The sequence below is a fragment of the Microtus ochrogaster genome, chromosome 16 (assembly GCF_000317375.1).
Source record: "Microtus ochrogaster isolate Prairie Vole_2 chromosome 16, MicOch1.0, whole genome shotgun sequence".
In the NCBI taxonomy this organism is placed as follows: Eukaryota; Metazoa; Chordata; class Mammalia; order Rodentia; family Cricetidae; genus Microtus; species Microtus ochrogaster.
In genome coordinates this window covers 29,634,690-29,650,577 of record NC_022018.1, presented here as the reverse complement: position 1 = coordinate 29,650,577, position 15,888 = coordinate 29,634,690, and the positions used below count along the sequence as shown (strand labels likewise).

Below are 15,888 nucleotides of genomic sequence, written 5' to 3'. Positions count from 1 at the left end.
TTTTTTGCCTGGCAATCTTGTCTACTTCCCCTACCCAGGAGGATAGCTATGTTTTTCTTTGGGTTCACCTTCTTATTTAGCTTCTTTAGGATATCTAATCTTAAAATAAAAATAAAAGATAAAATACAGAAAAAGGTATTTCCGGGTAAATTTGAAACATATTGTACTTTAGTCAGTATAGAAGTAGATCTGCCCTTAAGGCACTTTTAAAATAGGCATGACCTTGTTGGCTATACATTCTAATACTCTTTGTTTTGGAAATTTACAGGTAGAATGTCACCCATATATAAACCAGAGCAAACTCCTGGAGTTCTGCAAGTCCAAAGACATTGTTCTAGTTGCCTATAGTGCCCTGGGATCCCACAGAGACCCAAAATGGTAATGAGACCATTGGACTTTATTTTCTTACGTCAATAATTCCGCATCGACAAACATTAACTTTTAACCTTTTGGAAAAGTTCAACTGTGAAGAAACCATTTCAACATTGCAGGTGTTCCTATGCACCAGGGTTGAACTTCAGGCTCCCTAGTGGTCTTTTATTCTTGCTTTATCTGTCTACATGATTACAGCACTAATAAGCATAGTTCTAAAAATAGATTTTAAGGCCCAGTTTATAAAGATGAGACTACATATATTTTACCCAGGCCATTTAACAAGTGGGTGGAATGTAAAGCCCACATTCATATCCTTTCTAGAAACTTCCTTATTTCTGCAATATTTAATGTTTAATTTAGGAGGGACTTAGAACCATCTTCCCTCATAATATCAACTAATGTTATACAGAAACCCAAAAGAGAATTCCCAGAAGAAAACATGATGTCTTTCCAAGTGGTGATATTGACTTGCAGAGTATCTAACATGTTACAAGAGATTTTTCAAGGGATATATGCAGCTGAATTCATGAACTTATAGTTGTATGTGCATTGATATGTTAAAAATTCCATAGGCTTATGAAAATAGTACTGCTATTACATTGATCAGTGAATTCTGAGTTCTGTTTGTAGACTCAGAGACAGTAGATTTGCATATGCCCACACTGGTTCATTTTTTTCTTTTCTTTCTTTTTTTTTTTTTTAACTTGACACTTGACACATGCCTAGACTTATCTGGTAAGAGGAGGAAATTATAACTTAAAAAAAATTGTCTCCATTAGACTGGCTTATTGGCAAGTCTGTGTGGTATTGTCTTTATTAATAATTGATGTGTGAGGGCCCAGCCCACAGTGGTTAGGGCCACCATTGTTGTCCTGAGTTGGATAAGAGAGGAAGTTGAGTAAGGCAATGGCCACCTTCCTTCATGGCCTCTGCTTCAGTTCCTTATGTGAACCTTTTTGAGGATGGACTGTGATATGGAAGTGTAAGATGAGATGAGCCGTCTCTTTCCCATGCTGTGTTTGTCATGATACTTTATCATAGCAATAGCAACCATAACTAAGACAGACAATAAGAAAGAAGACATTTTGATGACTGTCAAAGATATTGTCTCTTGTCCTGAGCTTAGTAGAGTGTAGCCTTTACTGTAAAAACTTGACTTTCTTAAGTAAAAAAATATAAAAGTTAATCAATAATATAAATAAATAGCATTTTGTATGCCTTTAAAGTTCTTATTACTTCTGAGACAGTTTTTGACACTTCTCATTTGCTCTAGAATTTTGCCTGTTCTATAGGAATGCTGTGTTTTTGGTTAAGAGGAATGGATTGAATTAGGATCATGCTATGTAGAGCAGGCTGTCTTCAAACTCATGAATGGGGACCTCCTGCTTCAGTCTCCCAAGTGCTAGGATTGCAGACTTCTGCTCCCATGCCTATCTGGAATTCACATATCTATGCTTTTGTGGGCTGTGTCATCACAATTATCTGAGCTCATGAAATTTTATAGCAATTCTCCTGAATTGTTTTTTTCCTTCCTCTCCCTCCCTCTCTGTCTCCTTGTCTTTTTTCTCTTTCTTTTCCTTCCTTTCTTTCACTTCTTTTCCTTTCCATACTTTTAGTTATCAATTAATGGTAGCTAGAAATTATCAATGGAAAAATTCTAGAAAAGAAATATGCAATTCTTATTTTGAAATTTCATATTATTTTAAGTTACTTGATGAAATCACATGCTGTCTGGGACAATGATTAACCCTTTTTAATTGTATTCTCACCAAATCTACTCCATGTTTGCGAGCCACTTGTTTGTTTGATTTATCCAAACAACTATCATAGCATGACAGGGCTTGCAGTTAGGAACTTTTATTTTACTTAATAAAGTCTCAAAAGTATGCGAATAGGACTGCTTGAAACTTGGATAGGGCAAAGAGGGCACTTACTTCATTTTAAAATGTGCTAGTTCTCAGCTTAATGAAAGAGAAAATTTATACACTGAGATTTCTAAGATCCATGATAAGACTGAATCTTCTACCATGAAATTGTCAAGAAGAAAAAGGAAATTCATGCTAATCTTTGAATACCATCAAATATAAGATTCACTTATTCATCAAACATAAGTTTGAAAAAGTATTTCATATATACATATATTTATAATACACATTGGTATCAGTGCTATCCCCAGACCGTCTGAAGATAAAAGGAAGTTTCTGTATTTCTGTTATATTCTATTATATGGATACCTGTACTACACAGTATTTATCTTCCCATCTATTGATGGATAACTTAGTTGTTTATAATTGCTACAATAATAAATAAATCACTTTTGGATACTTATAAAATTTGCTTTAATTATACCATATTGTACTTCTCAAAGGTCTGGGAATATAGATAAGGGGGCAATATATTCCAGATTTGGTATCTCTGTGAGTATGTGTCTGAATTTTTTCAGGACAAGCAGTGATAGCCCATACCTTCTGGAGGAACCCATCTTAAAGACCATTGCCAAGAAACACAACAGAACTCCAGGCCAGGTTGCCCTGCGCTACCAGCTACAGAGGGGTGTGGTAGCTTTGGCTAAGAGCTTCAATGAGAAGAGAATCAAAGAGAACTTCGAGGTAAAAGACCAGGGCTATTTCTCCAGAATGAGACCATGGGGGCAATTTCCCTCATATGGGAACATTTGTTATTCATTTGCTCTCATGCATTGCCTCCTTCTTCCACCCCCCACACTTGTATGATACGGACAGCATTTTGAAAGGCCAGCAGAGAAAGCGTGGCTTTCCTCCACACTGGTTTGCCTTTTACTATTTCGTTAACATGCTGTATTGAATCTCCATTACTTCAGTTGGTTGTGGGAGTATTTTCAGATGGCAGAAACCTTTAAATACGTTCATTTCTATTCTTTGTATTCTACGCTTTTCGAATCCCTGTTTGTACTAAGGACTGCCATTTGGATTAAGATTAAACCAGCAGCTCACATCTGTCTGTAATTCTGGTTCATGGGCTTCTGAGACCCTCAGACAGACAAAATGTCAATGAACATAAAATAAAGTTTAAAGAATAAGAGAAAAATACCTCCATAAAAAAAATATGACTGTTTGTTGGTTAACTCAAACTCACTGCATTATATCAATACATTTTTGCTTTTTTTTAAACTTCCATAGTTCTGGTCATGGGTCTGTGTTTGTTTTCCATTAACTTACAATTATTTAATTATATACTGGTGAGCTTTCTGAGGTATGGGATGTTATATATGACCATTTCCCCTTTAATCATTGGTGTTTCTCTATAAAAAAGGAGCTAGATAAATTTTTATATTGACCATATGAAGAAATCAATGATTAAAGTTATTCCTTAAATGTTTTTTTTCATATGTGCACTAGCTAGTCTCTCCTATCAGTCAGTGGTTTTTCATTTGTTTTGTTTAGAATCCCATAAGGTTAAAATTTAACTCTATATTTAGTTTCTGTATGTATTTGTGTTTGAGGGCACACTCACCAGCACCCAGTGGGTAGCCAGAGAATAACTTGTGGGAATTGTTTCTGTTCTTCTACTACTGCACATCAGGGTAGAACAAAGTGTAAACAAGCACTGTCACCTGCAATATGGCAGCCATATTACTTAAAGAATGTATTTTTCAGAAGGACTTCTGGTGTATAGACGGATGGACAATGTCTTGGTTTCTTTTCCTATTATTGTGATAAAATATCCCAGAAAAGCAACTCTAGGTAGAGAGGGTTTATTCTGAATCATACTTCAAGGGTACAGTCTACTATCACAGGGAAATTATAGTGGCAGGAGCCTGAAGGAGCTGGTCACTTTGCATCCACAGTCAAATGTAGAGAAGGTTGAATGCATGCTTACCTCTTCTCTTGCTTTTTGCAGTGCAAGATCCCCTGCTCAGGGAATGATCCTACTCACAGTCAGGATGGGTCTTCTTATATCAGTTAGCATAACCAAAGTGATCCTATACAGTCATGCCCTACGACTCATCTCACTGATGGTTCTAGATTCTATCAAGTTGACTATTAACTTTAACCATCACAGATACCTTTAATATATTATTAAAGAGATTATTATATAATTATAATTATAGATATATATATTTAAATTTACATAATATGAATAAATGTAAATTATGTGTATATATATAATATTAGAAAGGTCCTTTTGATTAGAAAAAGAATAATGTTTGATAATGTTTGAGAAAATGTGATGATCAAGTGGTATTATTGAACAATTGACCAGGGGAAGATTTTCTTCAACTGAATCAACTCTTGGAAAGGAGTTAAATTATGATGTTTGGGCAGGGCGGAAGTGAGGGTCTATTCAAAGCTGGATCAAACTCCAGGATAGCAAAGGAAGAAAAGCTCAAAATTTGGTTGAGACTAAATCTAGTATTTCATCTAGATTTAAAAATCAATTTGGGAGTTCTTTTTCCCTGCCTTTCTTAAGATTAGGGATTGATGAGTCTTTCTTTTGTGAAATGGATCAAAGTAGGAAAGAAATGGATAAGGAGGAGCCTGCCATATTCAGCCAAAAGTTTTGAGACCCAGGCCATCTGGAGACCAATGGTGAATAAAATTCTTCTCTTAAAGTCACCCTTGGTGCTATCACCCTTATATTTTCAGGTAGAGGGATGCATCAATGGCTTATTTATTTATTTATTTATTTATTTATTTATTCTGAATTGTCTTTCTATCTAGGTGTTCGATTTTGAATTGACCCAAGAAGACATGAAAGCAATTGATGGCCTCAACAGAAATTTTCGATATATTAACTTTTTATTGTAAGTATTTCCACTATAGTGTTTTATGGGTTATTGGCTTTTTGAAACATGGAGGTGAACCATGAAAATGTTCTAAAGGATCCAGGAAATGATCAGTTTAGCTAAGCATTTGCTTTTTAATGAGTTTAGTTTAATATATGTGTGTGTATGTGTGTGTATAAAATAAGTAATGACAGATAAAAAGGTTGCAAACATAATTAAATTGTGCACTCAAAATATCCAGAAGTTTACTGAGACAGCAACTTTAAAACAAACAGCCTTAGTTCTCAATAGAGAGGGTCTCAAACAGAGGACAGGGTCTGCTCAGGTGTGGCTTCTAGGTAAAAGGACATATGATAGCAAAAAGGTTGTGTTAATTACTCGATGTTTACAAACATTCAGCAAAATCCAACTGGGGAAGTTGAGGCACTTCCTAATAGACAGTCTTGAGCAGAGAAGAGTGAGCCCCTAGGGTGGGATTCCAAGTAAAACCCCAGAAGAGAGAGATAACATTATCCAAATGGGTGTTTATAACATCCAGCAGAGACCTGGGAATATGGAGATCTACCAGTGACTGGTGGTGAGGAATTGAAGTCAAATACTAGATTCTACAGAACTAGAGACTCTAGGATCTGCTGCTCAAGAACGCCTTTACTGACATTCTGTAAATTTTCTTTATTATGGAAAGCTCAGAGTTCAAAGGAAAGGAAGAGAAATGATGGAAAACATTCAGATTATTTCTTATCACTAGAAGTGCTCGAGAGACAGAAGATCTCTTGACTGGAGGGGGTTGTTTGAATAATGCCTTTGAGCACACAAAGCTGCACAGCTAATAAGGGAAGGGGACACATCTTACCCTTGACATTCCTTGGCAGGTGGAAGGCACTCTCCTCTTGGGAGTAAACAAAGTGCTATGGGAACAGAGTTCACACAGCAGAACAGTATATCATTATATGCAGGTCACAGGGGAAGATGAGGCAGTTCCCATGGCTGAACTTCCAGCTTCTTTTTCCCATGGCAGGCAATTTACATTATGGAAACCTGTCGCTTTTCTAAAAGCATGATGTTTTCACTCTTGGGCTGTTTTACTGCTTTCTTCATTCCCTGTCAGAGGTTTTTGGGGGGGTGGGAGGATCCCAACCCTAGACAAGGGGCCTAGACAAGAGGATACATCGAGACAAAATACTTTGGGTCTTAAATTCAGGAAGTGGCAACTCTGCTTCCAGAGCCAGCTTTTTAGTGATCTGAAACAACACATGATAGTATTTTAATACAGTGTCATTACAGAAAACACACCTGATTTTCAGAATAGGTTTGCAACAAAGGAAGGCATCCCTATGGACCTCAGAAGAGAGAAATTTTATCTGAAGTTCAGATATGCAATGAGACTCAGGACAACCCCATTTCAAAACTGGCCAGTCTGGGATTGGAGACTGGTTGGTTCATCACTTCCCAAGCCAAAAAAAAAAAAAAAAAAAAAAAAAACAGGCATGATAGCCTAAACCATTATTCTTAGCCCCTGGGAGATAGAAACAGGAGGATGAGAAGTTTAAGGTCATGACCATGTCCCCCCAAATGGTCAAAGTTGCATCACTGTGAACTGATATTAAAGAATACACTATGACATATGGCCAAAACAAATGTCTTCAGGGTTCACCTGCCCATTAGACTCAGATAACAGACTATCTATGGCTAATGTTATAGTAAGAGGCCCATGAAAATACTTTCTCATTAGTGTTTATTGTAATCCAAAGAAATAAAAGAGAATTCAATAATAATGAATGTACAGCTATGCATCAAGACTATTTTAACTTTATTTCCACTAAAACCTATTCTAACTTTGTTCATACTAAAGCAGTATAACATGTACTTTGAATAATCTGTGTGGAAGATGAACTCTCAAAGGTGATATGAATAAGTTCTAGGGAAAACATAATTCTCTTTCAGCTTCCTCCTCTCAGTGTCCATTGACATTTCCCCTGGGACAGTCCTTTACCAAGCTACATCAAAGGTATCCTTTGACCTACACAAGCAAGTCTTGGCACAGAGTCAATCATAATAAAATTCTAAGAAGAAAATAATGAAATCAGTTGATCCATAACCTTAATTGTTGATATATTCCATTGCATTTAGCAAGACAGGGTCCACTGAAGATTTTGTGGGTTCTCAAATCATGAGTGTCCTCATTTTGTCAATCAGAAGTGTGACTTGTGAACAACCAGTGTTTCTTCTTTTCTTTCAGTGCAGTGGATCACCCTTACTATCCACTTTTGGAAGAATACTGAGCATGAACAATTAACCATTACAGAGACTCTCCTCCCTCCAGACAATGTGTATCTGTATTTGGTGGAGTGGTTGAGAAGCAGGATTCCTGCCTCCGTGTGCTTGTCAAATGTTGCAAAAATCTCAAGTGTTTTCCCTGATGATTATAAAATAACACACAAGTTACAGAGAATTTATAAGATAAAAAGAAATATTTGATGTATCTTTCTTGATTTTTATGTAATTTCATGACTGCATTGTTATTTACAAAATTAGAATCAATTTCAACACATGGATCATATACTTTTAAATGTATTGTTTACAAATTATCGAACTTTATTGAAGAATTTTAGAGCACCTTTCTGGTTGTAAAGAATAGGTCTTACTAACTTACTTGATTTCTTAGTTATCGAAGCAGGTTTGGCAGTGGCATGCATCCCTTTTTTTATTCCCTAGCAAAATTTTGTTGAATATCTGTTTTTCCTCCAGGTACATTACTTTATAATGAATTAGGAAAATTTAGTCTAAGTTTGCATATAAATATTTTTAACTGAGGAGTTTTGTTGAAATAAATGGCATAGGGGAAGAGAAGGGAGAGAGAGAGAGAGAAGCAAAAAGAAAAAGAGAGAGTTAGATGCAGAGAGAGAGAAAACATCTTGAGTATGAAAGCCTACTGGAAAAAGTAGGCTAGTAACCAAATAAAACCTGAAGTATTCAATGAGAAGTAGGAAGGGTGGGATGGGGAGGGGGTGGACTGGAGAAGGCTCAGCGGCTAAGAGGGTTTACTGTTCTTGCGATGTGCTTCACAGCACACATGTTGGCACTGCACAATTGCATGTAACTCTGCCTCCAGGACACCTAGGTCCATCTTTTGGCCTCTTTGGGCACACATATTCATATGCACTTACCTGCCCCCCCCAAAGATATACACATAATTAAAAAGCAAAAATAAAGCTTAAAAAGAAATCAATAAGCATCTATTGAAATTAATTTTTTTGATCTCTTATATTTTTCTTTTAAATTTTACTTTTTGATGTTTTGTTTATTTTGGATTTTCTGTTATCTTCATTGTTTTCTAATTACTTATTTATTCTGTTCTTTATATTTATTTTTTCTTAAAATCAGTTCTTTAAGAATTTTGTATGCATTGTGTTCATACTTGCTATGGGACAATGGTCCTGTACCCTGTAACATTTTGTAAGTTGTACTGGTTTAATAAAATGATGACTTGCCAGTAGCCAGGCATGAACAGCAGAATTCTTAGAAAAGGAAATGCTACATCTGCAGTCCTAACCCAGATGCAGAGGAAGCAACATGAGAATGCCTTGCTGATCAAAGCTGCCAATTCACATGGCTGACACAGACAAGAATTCTGGGTTAATGTAGGGTGTAATAGTTAATAGCAGGCCTGAGGTAAGAGTCCAACCTGTTTATGATTAATGTAGACTTCTGTGTATTTCTTTGGGACTAAACAGCCTCAGGACCTGGCAGGACAGTAATCTCAGGCAATGCATACTTATCTTCAGGTCTTCCCAGATTCATTCCCCTTCCCTACCCATCTAACTTTGTGTCCTAAAAAAAAAAATACCAACCAACCAACTAACCAACCAAACAACAAACTAACCAACCAATCAAACAACCAACTAAAACAAACAAACAAACAACAAAAACAAAAACCTCTTAAGATTAGTTTGTGCTTGCCTGGCGGTGGTGGTGCACGCCTTTAATCCCAGCACTCGGAAGGCAGAGGCAGGCGGATCTCTGTGAGTTCGAGACCAGCCTGGTCTACAATGCTAGTTCCAGGACAGGCTCCAAAACCACAGAGAAACCCTGTCTCAAAAAACCAAAAAAAAAAAAAAAAAAAAAAAGATTAGTTTGTGCTGCCAAAATAATTTTGAATGTGTCGTCCTCCACTGGAGTGTGATCAGCTAATAAAGGGATATAAACTTAGAACAAACTGTCACATGCATTCCTAGCACTAACAATTGACTTTTGTTCTGTGCCCAGGGGTAGGAACATATAATTATCTACCTGCTAGGATTTTTACATTGTTTTTACACGTGACAAGTGGAGGGACTGACTGTGCTTCATTCTACATTTATTCAACAAGTTTGCATATTGAACAGTCTTGATGTATAAAGACAGCATCTTCCTTCAAGGAAATGGGAATCATGTCTAATAAAGTAAACAGCCAATCTCCTTGTCAAAGAGACAGCCATTTTTACTGTTCATTGTAAATAATATGGGATCCCATTACCCAATGTTTTTCTCTTTTTACTCAACCTACTGAATGTTCATATGCCATTGAATTGTTTCACTTCATGTTCTGAAAACTAGCAATCCAAGAACTGATGCAAAAGTGATGTTACTTTGGCTACAGATATTGTCATGAGTTACGAATTCTCATTTATCCCTAACCCAGAAGTTTTAGGGTTTCTACCACCACGTACAAAACATATCTAGCTAGTTTATTAGTTTGTAATCTTGACCTTCCATATTCTTGACAATTATTTGAAGAAAATTTAGGAGTAGGAAGAATTGATAGTGGTAGCGGAGTGGGAATGTTAGATGCTATTTCCTTCTTTTCTTCCTTCTTTCCTTCATTCATTCCTTTTCCCCTGCCTTCTGCCTCCCTTTCTCCTTTGCTTTCTTCCTCCCTCCCTCCCTCTCTCCCTTCCTTTCTTCCTTCCTTTCTTCCTTCTTTCCTTCTTGTTTTGAAGCAGGGCCTATCTACAAAATTTTGACTGTTCTAGAACTCCCTTTGTAGACCAAACTGGCCTCAAATTCACAGAGTTCTGTCTACTTCTAATTCCTTAGTACTGAATTAAAAGTGTGAGCAACTGTAGTAATATGAGTGGCGGGGCTGCATCCCACCACCCGGCTAGCTTTACCCAAAATAATTACACGGACACTGTATTCTTTTAAACACTGCTTGGCCCATTTCTATCTAGCCTCTTCTAGGCTAATTCTCGCACCTGGACTAACCCATTTCCAATAAGCTATGTAGCACCCCAAGGTGCGCTTACCAGGAAGATTCTAGCCTACGTCCATCCTGGGTCGGAGCTTCATCGCCTGTGCCTCAGAGAGCAGAGCTCTCGCCTCTGCCCGCAAGAGTGGAGCATTGTGTCTTTCTGAGGCGTCTGCCCCCGAGAGGAGAGCTGTCGAGTCTGACCTCACTTCCTCTTCCTCCCAGTATTCTGTTCTCTTTACTCCTCCCACCTGTTTTAACCTATCAGGGCAAGCAGCTTCTTTATTTAATTAACCAATGACCTTCCCCCATCAAGCAACTATGCTCTATTTTTCTTTTAACAATATCTTTTTAATAATTATTTGGGAGTATCACAATGATTATTATATTGTGATCATATTTGACTCCTCCATTTCCCCTAACTTCACCTATATACATCGAACATGTACCAACCTCATGTATTTTTTTTCTTAATTTCAAAAGGAGTTCAGTTTGTGCTGCTCATATACTCAGCATTACTCACTTTCCAGGATCCACAGAATTAATGAAATCTGACTTTCCCTCCCTAACCAGCCATCAGCTATCAATAGCTCCTCAGCTAAGGGTGGGTACAGCTTTCAATACCTTGAAAAACAATGATGCTATAGAAGCCTGAACAGTAGCAGTGATAATATTCTCCCGACACTAGTGAATCCTTAAGCTTTCATCTCATGTACCAAGTTGGAAACCAGCTCTGTGATATGTTTTAAAGGCTGCTATAATCCTGTCTTATGTTACCCACTACTTGGATCACTCCTTTCTTTATCACAGCTTAGATTTGTACTCAGGATATTGTGTCAGCACCTTTCATTGCTCATACAGATAACGCATGCATCAATGTCCTTTTCTTATTGTCCTTCCTCTCTTATTCAGACAAGTTTTTATTTTTTATAGACTTCTTGCTTAGTTTCTTGTTTTATTGCCCAGAGCAAGGGCTGCATACCTGACATCATAGCTTGTTTACAATTCCATCCTATATTTGTTACTTTCAGGGGTTGTAGTATGTTATCTAGTCTCTCGGAGGCTTGGGAGGAACCTTTGTAATCATGGAGCACAGCCCATTTCTCAAAAAGACATTCCAATCGACACTACATAGTAAAAGATGGTCATGTTTTAATTTTCCCCACAGACAAGTAACCTTTAGATGAAGCAGTATTAGTTGTGTTTCTCTTTTTATCTATTTCAGGGATAATGCAATTGCTAGTGTAGCAAGCAATCCTGCCATTCCACACCACCAAGAGAAGAGGTGGCTGTACCATTATTACCTCTGAGGGTGCTCCACTCAGTTGTGTGTGTAATCAACATCACATAGGTGAAACACAGCAAACTCAGCTATCTGTTTTTGTAAACTGCTGTATTCTTTCATTAAGTCATTCTTTCTGAGTTGAATAGAAAATGAAGTCTCAAAGAGAAGGTTGGTTACTTAGAAGGTACTTACAAAAAAATAGAAGAGATAATTCTCCTAGCTGGTATGCAAATCTCAGCATAGCATATAGAACTTATGGAAAACCACAAGCAATAGGAAAAGAAACAATTATCAAAGAGAAGGAACCGCCTACAGAATACAAGTGGACCTTTAGCAGCTATTCATCTTCCAAAGTGTGAGCATCCAGAACATTTAAAGAACTGAACAATCCAAATATTAAACCATTCAACCAAAAATGAAAAAAGTGAAGAACTCTAGAATTACTAATAAGAGTATAAAAAATGTTCACTGTCCATGGAAATCAAGGAAACGTAAATCAAAGCTAGAGATCCTGTCACCAATCAGATGACTGAATCCAGAAAATAAAGACCAATGAATGCTGTTGAGGAAGCGTGGTGGTGGGGTCCTTCTATAATGCTGGTAAGAATGTCAGTTACTTCAGCCAGTATGGAAATCTGTATGAGTACGTTCAGAAAGCTAAAACATAACCTTCATTTTGGTCTAGATATGCTGCTCCTGAAGTGTACGCAAATGAATCAGTGAGTATAATAGCAATATCTACAGACCCGTGTTTTTAAAGGTACTTTGCAGTGACCAAAATATAGAATCAGTCTAGGTTCCAATCAGAGGACAAATAGACAAAGAAAATGTGGCTTACATATAAAGTGGATTTTTATTAAGATATAAGGAAGAAAATATTATCTTATTTGCATCAAAATGGATGAAGCCAAGTGAAAAGGATCTCGATAAACATAAAAATCACAAATTAGGAAGGCAAATAGTTTATGTGTTCTCCATAGATGGTGTCTAGTTTTTCAGAAAGACATAGAGTAGAAGGCGGGCTGTTTAGGGAATCAGGGAGAGAACAAAAGACATTGTGGGCAAGGCAGTATGATCAAGATACCATGTCTCTGTATTGAAAAGTCACCATGAGAATCTTACTGTTTACAAAATAAAGAAGAGATACCCTTTTCAAGAGAAACTGAGCTCCCAGCAGCAGTTGTAGGTAACATGTGATTGATCAGTTACTTTCCAATTTAAAGAAGTCAGTGTGGATTATCAACAGACTCTTTTCTTCTAGAAGAAATTCATGCTTTCATTTTCACTCTGCAGTAATTTATTAGAGTTCACATTCATACAAATGTAAGCAGCCTTTAGCTCTCTTTCCTGTGGACTATTGCTTTAAGCAGCTCCTCCCACATGCCACTGCTTAACTTTCCACTAGATATTTAAGGAGCTGTCACATTTGGCTGGCCTGCACCCTGTGCGAGCTTAAGACTCAAGACCTGTTTAATTGCATGATTGACAAGCCATGAGTTCTGTATATCTGCATGTGGCACTGAATGATGGTCACTTCGTCCCTGTACTGGGATTTGGAACCACTGTGCCTCATACGTTAACATTTGTGTCTTGGGTCTAAGGGTATACAAAAAAAAAAAAAAAATCAAAGATGTGTGGAAACTGAAGTGTACTTTCAGAAATGTTCCAGTTTGAAGCAGACTCCCAGATTCTCCAGATTATGTTATCCATGAGTATTAGAGAAATCAGTCTTGCTACTGTTTTTTTTGAAACTTATCATGCAAACATATGTATGTATGTATGTATGTATGTATGTATGTATGTATGTATGTATTTGGGGGGAGTCCAGATATGTGACGTCAAAGCCAGAAGAAGGTGTGAAATTCCATGGAACTGGAATTATAGGCAGTTGTGAGTCATCTGACATGGGTGAAGGGAAATCAGACTCAGGTGTTAATGAGATACAGCATCATTTCTGTGAATTGGACAAATACATGTACAGGTCTAATTAATAGATAACATACTATTAATTTGTATCTAGCTATTCCTGCTTGGCTAAGCTGTGTGAATTTGTTAAGTAAAAGAATTGTGGTCAAGTTCTAACCTATCTCATTTTTTCAGATTAATGATCTACTACCAAAGGTAAATTGGACATGACTGTTAACCCCACTTCATCATGAAACCTTAGATGAAAATGTATCTTGATTCATCTTTCAGCAAAACAAAATGGTTCTTTTACATTCCTGTTTGTGTAAGTCATTCATGAGATAATTTTTCAACAGATGTGACAGTAAAATATTGAAAGAATGTTGTTCTCTCTCCTTTATTTTATTTTTTTCTAGCTCTGAGAACTTTGACCATGACTCAAAGGTTTGGGCTTTCTTAGGAAAGGGACATTTCATTAATCATCAATGTCAAGTTGATTTCAATGTGTGGTGATTTTCTGAGAAGTTCATTATTTTGTACTTGTTCAACTATGGTTATTTCATTGTCCTTTCAAAATTTATTCTATGTGAAAGAGTCTTGGGTTAGAATGTAACCCAAGTCTTGGGGTGTAGCCTTGATGAGTTTGTACATTCCACAGTAGGGGCATGTGGGTTAGAAATGTTAGGCAGAATAGACAGAGAGACAAAAGAAATACAGAGACATAGGATAGTACCAGGAGTGCAACTCAGTGAAAAACGAATAATATATACACTCACGGTTGTTTGCCATGTGATTATATAACCCTATAAAAAAGAAGAACTGTTACTTGTTTCAATATTTGAGACAATATTTGAGAATATCTCAACCAAGTAGAGATATCTGCAGGGCAAGCAGATATAACTAGAAAAGAATGAAAGAAAAAAATTCCCTGAAAGAATGCAGGGCAGTGGCAGAGATTTAAGTGGGGAGGAGTGGGTCCCTTCTATCCCCATGACTGAATGAAATGTTAAAACAGGGTAGGAAACTCCCATGTTCAAAAGCAGAGCAATGGACTTACCTGCTACCTGCAGCATTACCCTAGGCTCAGAGAGGGCTATGGGAGTCACCAAGTCTGTGCTGCATCAGTTGTCTGCAAGGCCAAGAAGTTTGAAGGCTGACACAGTCTCATTTACCAATGTTGTTGAGGCTGAACCTCCATAGCATCAAGGATGAGCCCATATGGGGAAATTGTGATTTTCAGTGTCCAGTTTTTTGGCACATAGGGAATGGCTTCATAGGTGAAGGTCCAAGGTAATATCATGCCAAATAGCCATTTAGACCACATTTGAAGCAGGCTGCCATCAAAGGTGACTTGGCCTAAGCTCCAGCAGGATATAACCTTGTGGTTGACTTCCCTTGTCCCTCTTCTGGGGGTCCCAGTGGCCTTAGGGCAGCTGCTAGGGCTTGTGCTTGAAACATTCCTATCTGTTGTAGCTCCGTCTGTCAGGAGGACTCAGCTATTTCTTCTTGGGCATTAAAAACTTTAAAGGCCATTTTTTATCAATTTTTAATGAAGGTTTGGGAACCTTTTTCATCCTTTTTTAACTTTTTTCTAATATCTGGTGCTGACTCAGAAATAAAATGGTTAGCCAGGACTGTGGCTCCTGCTGGGGAGGCTGGGTCTAGTCTAGTATATTGGACCATGGTCTCTTGTAATCAGTTTTAAAAAATGGCTGGGTTTTCATCAGCTAGCTGTGTGATCTCTCAAAATTAGTCAAAATTAACTGCTTTCTGAAAGACCAACTCCATACCCTGAAGGAGGCACCAGACCATGATGTCCTGCCTCTGTCAGCCGTTTTGGCCAGGTTAATAATCCCAGTATGCTTTTGTGGCTAGTACAGTCACTTCCCCCACAGGGACTGTCTATTACGTGAGTCTGGTTTGCGTATGTCTAGCTGCTGTCTGAATTCTACTTCACTCCTCAGGATGAGAGCAGAAGTCTGAATGACATAAAAGTCTTGCCAGTTTAGATCGTAGGCCTGGGAGAGGAAGCAAAACTCCTTAATATAAACAGAAGGATTAACAGAGAAGAAACCCAACCACTTTTCTATCTGAGAGAGTTCTGGAAGAGAGAAGGGAACATGGGCTTTAATAATGCCATCAACTACCCCTACCTCCCAGAGAGGGCAGAGGAAGGCGGGATTATGGTGAGATGTGCTATGAGAGGAGACAGGATTGGGAGGGGTTAGTCCAGTGTGTAGAGGAGGTCCAAGTACATAGGGGGTGTAGGAAGATGAGGCAGGCATGAGATGAAGGGAGGAAGTTGGTTAAGGAGAAAGTTGACCTTCCTGT

At 37.7% G+C, this 15,888-nt stretch overlaps 1 protein-coding gene across 1 annotated transcript in view; it reads left to right on the top strand.

The window, feature by feature from the left end:
• LOC101989001 (prostaglandin F synthase 1-like) overlaps nt 1-7,563 on the top strand; it is a 26,572-nt gene extending 19,009 nt beyond the window's left edge. Inside the window, exons 8-11 of the mRNA XM_005354917.2 lie at nt 269-378; nt 2,819-2,984; nt 5,076-5,158; nt 7,380-7,563. Of these exons, the coding sequence (XP_005354974.1) occupies nt 269-378; nt 2,819-2,984; nt 5,076-5,158; nt 7,380-7,422 (402 nt within the window). The 3' untranslated portion in view covers nt 7,423-7,563. The remainder of the gene's footprint in view (nt 1-268; nt 379-2,818; nt 2,985-5,075; nt 5,159-7,379) is intronic.
• Nucleotides 7,564-15,888: the final 8,325 nt, after the last annotated feature.